Raw genomic sequence first — 12,444 nt, 5'->3', positions numbered from 1 at the left:
TCTATTGATATAATTCATCACAAAGATAATTTATTCAGTTGGTGAGAGTCAAAGGAGGTTCATGTGACTTTGTCTGCGGTTTGAAATATAATATGGTCTTTCAGGTTGTACGAATTTACCCTGTCATATAAGATGATGAGATATTGAGATGTTTATGCGCATGGCTGTTGAGATTCACAGTGAGTAGTATGACAGGCACAGATATCAGGATGCTAATTTCAATACACGAGCCTTTTGGAAGTAGAGTCAAGTGTCTATGTGTTGTGAGCCAATAGAAGTCTAAGGTGAGAAAGATGAATTATGATAAACACTTGATATTTTTTAAAATGTATGAGAATTAATGGTTTTATGTTGATATTTAAAGTTATAATTGTAATAGAAGTTTTAAAAATAGTTAGCTTACCCTATTTTTTTTTGTGTTTTTACTTTCTTTAATTTATGATGATCGTGTATTTACACAGTTGCAGATGATGTTACAAGTGATAAAACTAACTTAGTGAGAAGCTCGATGATGAAAATGTTTATTTTATTTTGAATATTTTGTTTTAATCTCATGTAAATATTCAAAATTCCTATGAAAAGAAAGATATTTTGAAACATTCACTACTGCAAAAAAAAAAAAATTAACGAAAATTAAAAATAACATTTAAAGACGATTCTAAAATTGTCGTTAATTTGGATGTAGTTATAAATCAAGAATTTATAACGAGCATTTTGAACCGTCGTTCATTCAGTAAATAATAAATAAATAAAAAAACAAAAAGCTGGCACAGAAATGGAGGGAGGAATCTGGTGGAGGGCGGTTGGGCGCAGAGGTCATGGTTGGGTCGATGTCGCATAGAGCTGGACAGCGGAGCTGGCACGTTTTCGATGCGGTGCGACTGGGACTGAGGGTGAAGGTTGCGATGTCGGGCGAGCTAAAGCTTTTGTAGTGTGATGCGGCAAGGGTCAGGTCGCACGACTGGAGTGATGGAGGTTGTGCGGCGACGACTTCGCGGTGTGGTGGAGGTCGCGGTGTCGTGCGACTGGTGTGAGGTTGAAGGTTGACAGTCGCACGGTTGGAGTGAAGATGAAGGTTGCGGTGTTACACGACTGGAGTGATGAAGGTTGCGCAACATTCAGTTGCACGGTGGCTCATGGTGTGGTGGAGGTCGCGGTTGGAGTGTGGTAGCAGAGAGACGAGTGTGTAAGAGTTAGAGCGAGAGAAGTGATATTGAGAAGAATGAGCACGGAACAAAATAAGAGAGGGAGATGCGCGTGACACAACTTTCTTTTAAAAAATTGTACACTTTCCCATAACCATTTTTAACGACGAATCCACACTTAAAACAGTCGTTAAAAACACAATATAATTACAAAAATAACATCACCTTTATTTTACAATAACTTTCTCCTGATTGTCTTTATATGAAGTCGTAATTTTGATATTTTATACTAGTTTCTAAGAAAATATTATATATGTTGTAGATTATGCTAATTGATATGAAAAAATATAGGATGTTAGGATTTTAAACCGTTACATTAATATATTATTTGGGTAAATATTAGACACAACAATATTAAAAGAAATAAATAATCTAATTGTGCTATTTTAATAAAGTAAATTGAATAAAACACAAATTGTGTAAACCGGCATTAATCTTTCGCAGAAAAATGTGGACAATTGTGTTTAATAACTTGAAATAAAACGAAATTAAAAAGAGAAAAATCATTGAGATGTGAAAAGATTGCTAAAAATATTGACATATGAAAAGATATTGTATCATTGAACCCGACCAAGATTTAAAAAATGACGAGTCTAATATTTTTCTGAAAAAAATATGATACAACTGTTCTCAAAATAGCTTATTCCTTTAATTTCCACCATGGATTGTAAGACCCTACTTTTTAATGATAAAATCATAATAACTATAAAATCAATTTAGACTTTTCACGTATCATAATAATTATAATGATACTGACTTAGATATTATTAAATTATCATAAAAGTAGACCGATCATTTGAAGTAATCTCATATCATCTAGTATCTACTAAGTTGTAATAATTAGTTTTACAAAAAAATTCATAAAAATTGATCTTGTTGTATATTTGAAAAAGATATTTAGCATTAAAGAAACTTAGGACGGTTTTTGTTTATTGGAGATCAAAGTACACAAATAACATCAGTTCATGATGATAGAGTTGAAATATTGTGAAATAAAAAAGTTAATACACCTAAAAATACTCAAATCAATAATAATTTTATGAAAATGATAATAAATAATAAATTTTTACTTGACAAAACATGAGATGGTATGGATTAGTTGAGTAAGATCTTAAAGACATTTATACGTAATATTACTTTTATTTAATTTATTTGATAGTAATTTAATGTTATTCTAGTTCTAAGTGTATTTCATTGTTTATATGTGTATTGTGTTCTCCACGTTATATCCTTTGGTGAGATGTTGACTTTTGGTCAATATTAGTACACTTAGTAGGTTTGGTACTTTAAGCCATTATTACGAGTATCCGAAAATTAATCTATTTCAAAATAAAAAAAAGTCGAGAAACTAATGTCAAATTATATTTGTTCAAAAGTATAAGGAATGAATTGATGAAAAAAAAAATCATGGACAAACAACACATAATCACGAATCAATTGTAGAAAATAAACAACACAAAATTTAATATGGTTTGGTCGCCAATCTATAATTTACGTCTACGAACAATTAACTAAGTTTTCATTCTGTTTATTACAATTTTATTACAAACACAAACACAAAGCTATCTTAAATATAGATTATAAAAAGAAATATAATAATTAAATACACTCGTTAAAACATAAAGTCTAATCAACCCAACTTAATTCATCAGTTTGAAACGTGAATCCTATATGAAATTAACTACTTGTGTCCCCAAGAAGAAGAAAAAGATGTAGATCAGTATTAAGTGTTGGTGCCTGGAAAAAAGTAACAATTGAGTTCCACGTTTAACATAAATTTATTGCAGTGCGTGAGAAAATGAATTTGGACAAGAACCGTATGTTCAAGAGTGTGAGATACAAACACAATAACATATGACGCAAGCTTGGAATTAAAGTAAGAGCAGAGAACGTAGTCATGAATTGCCTAGGATTGTCTTACACGTGTCGGATGATGTCCACCAGACAAAAGTTAGCTTCAACATGTTGTTCGCAACCGAGTGTGTTATGTCAAACAACATGGACACTATTCGTGCGTGTATTCCATAAATTTATTCATCAGTTTTAGTTATCCATCCTTGGTGTGGGGTTTCCTCTGTCCCTCTGTCAGGGCATGCTGCACTCAAATCACTTCCGATACAAACCAACAACATAGTAATGCCATAAGTAAATCAAATACAATAAAACGAAACAAAAACATGTCCCATGCTATTTAATCACCTTAAGATCCTAATCCTATTCCACCAGTCACTTCGCTAGGGTCCCACACTAAAACATGTAACATCACGAGTTCCAATTGCTAGATTAATATATAAGCACCCCCACTACTTGCAATTGCTAACAAAGTGAATAATTACTTGGCAATTGGCATCTTTTCAACGCTATTGTGGCTGGATAATTTGTAAAGTGTGCCTTTTAGCCTTGGTTAGTGGTGGTGGTCATGGTCACAACTCTAAAAGGCCTTGATGTACATGTCCATCTTCTTGCTTTTTATGAATGATTTTGGAACAAGAGATTCAGAGAGGATAATTGAGTGAAAAAAATAGTATTTTTTTATTAATCAGAGTTAAATGATTTTAATTTTTAACTATGATAATTATATATTTATTTATACTCAGTCTTAATAATAAATTTTTGAATTATAATAATAAATAAATTTATTATTTTAATTAATATTTTTTTAATTAGACTTATTTAGGTTATTATTATTATTTTTGTTAATTTTGTATTTTTTTAACTTAAGTTGTTTCTTTTGAATCAAAACAAGAAAAATAAAGAATTAGAGAATTAAATCTACAAATATTTGAGAAAAGGAATTGAATGCAAATTTCTGCTGAGATATCCTCTAAAAATCATGCAATTAAAATTCTTCTACAAAATTCTTCAAAAATAAAAAAAAAATATACTTTGAAGATATTATTCAAGAAAATTTTCTACAATATCTCTCACAATAATGTTGGAATCAATTACAATCAATGCACAAATCTGGAAAAAATTGGAAACAATATTTATGGAAGAGAAACAAGATTAAAATTTGAGACTATTTCGGAATGACTATATATGTTTAATAATTTGAAATAGGAAATGAAACATTTGATAATTGCAAAAACAAAAGAATATCATAAGGTAGATTTTAATCCGATTTTGTGTAAACAAAAGAAGAAGGAAGAGACTTCAGAGGAAGGAAGAGAGAGCTTTTTGGATCGTGTTTCATAGGAGCAAACACATTCTAGACCTAGTTTTCTTTCTTTCTTTGTAATTCTTTTGTTTTGCCTCCGCTTGGAAGACTAAACTTTTTTGGTTGTTTCCTTTGTAATTTCACATTGAGTTCTGAGGTTTTGATCAATAAAAGTTTCGTTTTTTAATTTTATATAAAAATTGTTATAATATTCTAATATCCTCAAAAACTATTCTTGTGAGAGGTTGTACTTGAACGCATAATTGAGAGTCTCCATTATCTTAAATTTTGGTTTCTTAGTTAATTCACATTTTTTTAATTAATTTCTTAGACGCATGATTCAAGAGAAAGGAGGTAAACATTCTCATGGACTATACACATGGAACAAAGTGAGTATTGATTAAATCAGTAAACACATGCTTTATTGGTAAGCTTCAGTTGAATTAGATTTAAACATGTTTAATTTGGTTCTGCTCTGTTGGAGGATTGAGAAAAGATTAATGTTTAGAGAACCTGTGAAGGATTCAATGGTGGAAAAATATCGGGATCAACTATTTTTTAATTTCTATTTTAATCTCTTTTATATTTTATGCACAACTATCTCAACCCCCTTTTTCTTTATTGTTATTGTTAATTCTCATTGCTTGTAGATAAATTTTCAATTTTGTTCACTAGACTCACTATTAGATTCGTTGTGAGACGACTTGGGATCATTTGGCTACAATTATATTATCATCTCTCTAATGTTAGACAGATCTACGCTGGAATCATCTTAATTTGACAGTAAAACGATAACTATCAGAATGTTTGAGATACTTCAATTTGTATATAAAAATAGAAACTCATATTCTTTAAAAATAAACTAAAAAATATCCTCTTGTCCAAAAAACCTATTTCTACTTACAAGGAATTTTAGGTACTATATATCAAAACTCATATTAGCACCAAAACGATATATGACAATACACGTGCTTACTTATGACAATTTTTTATTAGTAAGAAAAAAATAGATATAAATCACTTCAAGGGTGATCCAACCCTTATACAGAACACAACAAATCCCACATCTCCCTTACAACTTGCGCAAAAAACCTACTAGACTAACGAAAAAACAAGTCACCCAATCAAGCGAAATGCCCCTCAAATACAAAGTAACACCCCAAACACATCCTACACAAACAAAAGGCCTTGAGGTTCAAAGTCACTTGATAAAAAACATACAAGCCAGATGATCAATGCACCAATTAGAATAAGAAAATCAAGCAAATACAATTTTAGATGTAACCCAAGACCATACCTTTAGTTAGACCAAGGTGAACTTTTAGAATGATCAACCACTCGCCTTTAAAAATATGTTTGTTCCTATGTTTCCAAATTTCACCAACAACTGCAATCCAAATGCAATCCAAACGCTTCCTCAAACAACATTGACATTAATAGGTACATTTAAAAGTTTAAAATGTAAGAAGTGTGAAACATAATCATGATGGTCCACCGACCCCAACCCCAACCAAATGTAGCATTGGTTCCAAACTAGCCAAGCAATTCTACATTCAAAAAACAAATGTCTTGTTGTCTCCACTTCCACCCTGCAAAAAAAAAACATAAGTTACTAACAATTGCGACCCCTCGTCTTCCCAAGTTGTCCTTAGAAGCAATTGAATTAACCAGCGCCCTCCAAGCAATGAATTGAACTGATGACAAAGCTTTAGTCTTCCACAAGAAATGAAACAATGACAAATTGTCCCCCTCAAAAGAACCCCTTAAAATATTGTAAGCAGATTTTACCGAGTACCCACTATCCTTATTGTCCTTCCAAACACATTTATCTTCATAATCCAAGACTGGGTTCATTCCTTGCACCACCTGTAAAAGCTGAAGTTCCATATTCTTCTCCCATTCAAACAGACCCCTTCTCCAAACTAGCTTCCACCCCCAACTACCATTAAATCACTCCCCACAAGACACTAATTTAGCTTCTTTATTACAGCTCAAGGAAAACAGTCTCGAAAATTTACTCTTCAGGTCTTCATTACCCACCTAGATATCTTATAAGAAATTGACTTACTTCCCGTTTCCAACTCTCCACTCAAAGTTCCTACCCACTCCTCCAACCCCAAACCTCCTCTTTCAGATCTCTCCACCAGAGAGAATCCTTGTTATTAATCCTTTGCTCTTTCAAGCTTCTCGAACCACCGTATTTAGACTCGAGAATCTCCTTCCACATACCTTCCTTGTCAGAACTTAGTGCCAAATCCATTTCCCCAGCAAGGCCACATTGAAGAGCCTTAAGTTCAAGATACCAAGACCGTCATCTTCTCGTGGCTCGCAAGCCTTTTTCCAAGAAACCCAAACAATCTTCTTCCCTTTCAAACTCCAGCCCCACATAAAACTTCTTTGTAATTTCTCAATCTCCTTCCACACCAAAATAGACATCTTATATAAAGATACATAAAACAATGGAATAGACGAGAGAATGACTTAATCAAACAAATTTTCCCTACCAACAAAAGGAATCTACCTTTCCATCTACCCAATCTACTCTTGATTCTTTCTAACATTCCGACACAAAACACACCTATCTTGTGACATCCCCACGAGCGTCTCCAAATATTTAAAAAGAATTTTCAACGCATAACAGTTAATAATAACTACAAAACGCTGACTCTGATCAACACTCACCCTACTAATTTTATTCTTCATTAAATTTACCTTATGGCCCGACTAAAAAGAGTTTAGAATAACCTTTCCAATGAGGCTAACTCAAAACTTACTTCTGACAATAATTTTATCAGAATCTCATATATCTCATGTGACAAAACATATTTACGAAACCAAACCATACAAGCATATGTCACTGATCATCAATCCCTTTCTAGACCCGTTTTACTTTTGATGATATTTAGGAAGATATGAGATCTAAAATCCAGAGTATGAAAAAATAGTGATTTTTTTAAACTGGAGGAGTGTTTCATCCACAGTGAAGAAAGTAACATAGAAAGATGATTTTGGCTGGGCAACTGTTTGTGTCATCTTGCCCTATTTCTTAGTCCGCACGAAAGTAAAAACCCTACCATAAAGTTTTCTTGGGTTATTTATTGGTACACGTTGCCTAAAAAATCAGATCCTGGATAGCGAACACAATAATATCTGTGTAAAATATAAAGAAACAAATGATAGCTCATGCACAACTGAAGAATAAAGGATGTGCATAAAGAAATTTCCTCACGTTATGCATAATATTACTTGTATCTCCTCATTGTTTGCAAAAAGAACAAACACCTCCACAAATGACAAAAGAAAAGTTGGTGTTCACGTCATCTATATTTCACCAAATTGATTTTTCTTCTTCTCTTTCTTGTAAGTTCATGTGTATATTATCGCGAACCAAAAGCAGGTAGATGGAAGTTTGCACTAAGAGGCATTAACTTGTATGATCCTATATATTAGTTCTATTTTTATAACAATTTTTTTCGTTTTTATTTCCATGTCCTTATATAGATAGCATGGCTCAAGGATAATTTACGATCCATTATGTATTGATTTTCAATAATTGTTTTATATAAGAAAGATAAAATAATATTAATAGTGTTCAAGAATATAGATTATACCGTAGTGTATTGAGGGGGTTCTGCCAAGATCTTTCACCGAATACTATAATCTCCATAAACTTCACAAATACCCCTTAAAACAAAATTATTAATACAGAATCTGACCTAAAATTTGAATAATAACCTATCTTAATCTCAATTCAGTGTTCAAAGTTCACCACAACTTTAAGAAAAAGATAGATAAATAATAATAAGGAACTCTACCAAATGCATGTTTTGATTGTTGTTTTAATATGAACACGGAAATGACGCAACCGGCCAAATCGAGGTTTTCCACGTGACATGGGAACATCGTATATCCAAGACTGGAGTTTCGAGTTGAGAATTTGAATGGGCAACGTTGATAAGAAAATTACAATGAGGAAAATTATAATTTTTTCAAGGAAAGTCTCAACATGTATAACAAGAAAACCCTAGAAAAGATTAATTATTGACATCTTCATAAATTGTTTGATTAATTTTAAGTAATCATATATTTGATTAATTTTATTTCCAATTTTATTGCGTTTTTTATATGTTTCACTAAGCACACATATATTTTAGATAAAATTAAAAAATAATTAATATATTCATAAATTTTAAAATAGTAAATAATACTTTTAGATTATTGACATTTTAAATAAAATAATACATTGACTAATAAACCTTTACATAATTTTTCTATTCGTTACCGATAAAAAAGAAAAGATAAAAACTGTAAGTTGATTCTGTTTGTAAATGTATAAAATACACCAATTCTTTAAGAAGAATACCAATAGTTTATGCTTTGTGACCTTAATTTCGTAAATTTTAAATTAAAAATTTCTAATTGCTTTTAAAAAATAGTTTAAGAAGAAAACAAGATAAAACAATAACTGAAGCAAATTTGCTGCAAAACCTAAAGTGAAATAAATAACCTGAACAAAAAGCTAAAACACAAACCAATCGACGGGAGAGTACTGCAAGCATGTCAGTAACATTCTTTTTTCAAGTATTTACGAATAATAAAATAATGTTATCCAACACATACGTAACATTATACAATTCAATTGTGGGTTGTAGCAACTCCCTATACTGAATTAAAGAATTACTTTCTTTCCATTATGTCTCACGTGCATATATAACACTCAGTTTGGACATATGTAATCTTATATTAAGCAAATTTGAAGAGTTCATGGCTAAAAAGAGAATTTGTTTAAATTTATAAAAATAGTTTTAGACACCCAAAATTTATTTTTGATTAAATTAATTTTCTATAATATAAAAATAGAATAGATATATTATGTTTTTAATAATCAAAGGATATATATATTATATATAATCAGTCATGAGACTAACTTATCTAAAGCACTTAATAAATGACGGTAATGATCAGATAAGTCAGTAATTCGGTTTGGTGACCGATCGACCTCACCAAGGATACTTAAAACACTTAATAAATGACGACAATGATAGTTACAAAACTCTTTCTGAGTCACATTTATGTCTTGCGGGAAATATTTTTGACAAATCAGCTAATACTAATTAACCTAGAGATATTATTCAAATGTACCAACACACCTATATATCAATATATCTTTCTACAAATCAGGGATCACAACACACATCAATGAACAATTGATATTCAGTCCATCACAACAAGGGTTCATGACCAACACTATAACTAAATCCTTTGCAAAGGTACGCTTTAATCAGTACACGAATATACATTCTTTACACAAAGTACTTACTTGATCGTCAGAATACCCTTTCCAGATCAACTCCGACCGAACACCAACATTTGAGAAAAAAGATTTGAAAGAAGGAGCGAGAAGATCACCGGCATGTCAACAATTGTAAAATCAGTCTAGACTCTTTTGTCTATACAGGTAATATATATATATATATATATATATATATATATATATATATATATATATATATATATATATATATAATATGAAAATGATAACAATTTAGTTTTTTTTTTTAAACAAATGTGAGCGGTTAGTAGAGAATTTTCAAGAATCAGTATAATTTGAGAAAATTTCATGAAATGTTATTGTAAGTTATTCTTTATTATAACCTTTAATTATAAAGTTTTAATATAATATTTAAGAAAATTACATAATTATCAAAATTTGACATTTCAGCAAAATTTTAATAAAATATATTTTATTTATTCTAACACAATCTATAACATGACTTGTAATATATATATATATATATATATATATATATATATATATATATATATATACAATGAAATTATAGTAACCTGATGTTTGTATTTATTTATTTTTATTTCCATATGCCATCTAGTATCAGGATTTTGAGAAATCATAAACAAGATTGTGACCACATTTCTACTAATCTTTGTCTTGAACTTCAAATTCCAAAAGGATATATATACAAAACACAGTGGTTGACATAAACGACAGGCTTCTTAGATTCCCCGGTCAGCATCCAAAACACATAATTGAAGGTTGGAGGCAACCCCACCGTCATCAAGCACCACGCACGACAAAAAAAGAAGAAGATAACTTTCTTTTAATCTAAAGCGTTAATCATTATTATAACGTACACCAAGAACCAACTATACTATGAACAGCAACATCTTACAGTTACAGCTACCATCCTTACGGTAACAATCTGGCCACTGTCACTGATCCAACCTCATGAGAATGGCAGATTTAAGACCCTCTTCGCTCCTCATTCCATTAGGGACATTAATCACCACGTCCTGAAGCATGAGATCGTTAACGCACGACATGCTAGCATGATGAACCTGAAACTCTAGGTCTCTCAATGCACCCATTAGCCTCGCCCCGGGGTGGTTCGCATTTTCGGATTGCACCCTCACCATGGCATCGGGCCCCATGATCTTCACATCGATCTCGAGACCAAATGGGCACGGGCCTCCAGCACCAGGCCTACTTTGGTCTACGATGGTGGAGGTGGTGGTGGTGGTGGTGCTCTGATTATCCATTGTATCCATCATTTCTGTCTTGACCCTTTTATTACCTTCTCGTTGTTGCTGCGATTCCAAGTACTCAATCTTCGCTTTGAGCTCGTTGATGTAAGTGACAGCATCGGAGAGCAACGAAGCCTTGTCCATCCTCGAAACGTTCGGAACCACCGCGCGTAGCGCGTAGAAGCGGTGGTTCAGCTTCTCTCTCCGTTGCCGCTCAGCCTCCACGTGGTTCATTGGTGTCTCGCGGCCGATAACAGGTTTTCTGCCTCGTTTTTTGGGCTCCGAGGCTGTCGGGGTTGTGGTGGTTGGCAACATTGGACAATCCGAATCAGAGTGTTCGGAGTCTACGTAGATGTCTTTTTTGTTGTTGGGTGGTGTTTGGGCTTGTTTTCGCTTTTTGGTTTCTTGGATTCCGGCGACGATGCCGATGTCAGCGAAAGAGATGGTATTGTCGTTGAGGACTTGAACGGGAAGCGGATCTGGGAGGGGTTGGAAGAGGGACTTCACGTGCTGGACGAGGTTCCAGTTTTGTTTGATGCTGTCGTAGGATCCCATTTCGACGACGCCGTCTTGTGTGGGGATGGAGATCAACGTTTGGATCCCGTGCAAGTGAGCCTCGTTGGATCTGTCGCACTTGTAGAATTGGAGCTCCTGCTTGTTGTTCAGCCACAGCACGGATCCCAAAGCAAAAGACTTGCCAAGGAGTGAAGAAGGAGTGGGAGGGGTTGAAGAAGAAGAATTGGTGACGGTAAACGTGCGAGTCAACGACATGACGTAGAACCACTCGGCGTCGTTGATGTTTTCTGTTGTGGGGGTTTTGGTGAATTTCTTGGTGGAAATGGGGGTTGGGAATTTTGGAGAAGTTTCTTTGGTGCCTTGGAAATGACCTTCTCCGAAGGACAGGTAAAGGTTGCCATTGTCGTCGTGTGAAGCCTGCCAGAAAATGGCGTAGACCCACCAATCGGGTTGGCTTTGGAGGAGAAATTGAAGTTTTTGTTGAAGGGATGGTGTTGGGATTGGGTTTTCTTGGGGTTGAGAGACCAAAGAGGAGGATGAGGAAGGAGACATGATTAGTTCCTCCATAGGGTGTTGTGTGAGAAAGAGGTAGTACTAGAAGTAGAAGTAGAAGTAGAAGTCTTTAGGTGTGGGTGTGAGGTTTGGAAGAAGTGGAGAATGAAAGAAGTGGTTGAGATGGTTTGGGAATTAATAGAATAAAGATAAGGTATAAATGATGTACGGATGAACAGTCCTTTTAGCGTGAGGAAAGGGTGAAGGGTGTAAAATAGAAGGAGAAAAGTAATGCGTTAAGATTTGGGTTGGAAAGTTGAGAGTGGTGAGTTGTGGGTTGAGGAAAGGGGGGTTATATGAGGAGGAGATAGTGGGGCAAAAGTGTGAAATTTGGTGGGAATGGCTAAGAAAAATTGGCTCAAAATGATTGAGGTTGAGATGCAGGAGATGTTGGGCACCAAGAGCCAGCACGTGAAGAGCGAAAGGGAAAGGTGCAGTGATGCACGGAGATGGATAAATGGAGAACTGCGT

General features: G+C 33.5%; 1 protein-coding gene across 1 annotated transcript; it reads right to left on the bottom strand.

Annotated features, from left to right (window-relative positions):
* Positions 1 to 10,294: 10,294 nt before the first annotated feature.
* Positions 10,295 to 12,444, bottom strand: LOC137818565 (transcription factor bHLH14-like). Its single transcript, XM_068622063.1, has one exon. The coding sequence runs from the start codon at positions 11,986 to 11,988 to the stop codon at positions 10,594 to 10,596; it is 1,395 nt and encodes a 464-aa protein (XP_068478164.1). The 5' UTR covers positions 11,989 to 12,444; the 3' UTR covers positions 10,295 to 10,593.

Source organism: Phaseolus vulgaris, chromosome 10, assembly GCF_000499845.2.
Source record: "Phaseolus vulgaris cultivar G19833 chromosome 10, P. vulgaris v2.0, whole genome shotgun sequence".
NCBI lineage: Eukaryota > Viridiplantae > Streptophyta > Magnoliopsida > Fabales > Fabaceae > Phaseolus > Phaseolus vulgaris.
Note: the sequence above shows the minus strand (reverse complement) of the source record. Positions and strands in the feature narration are given on the sequence as shown.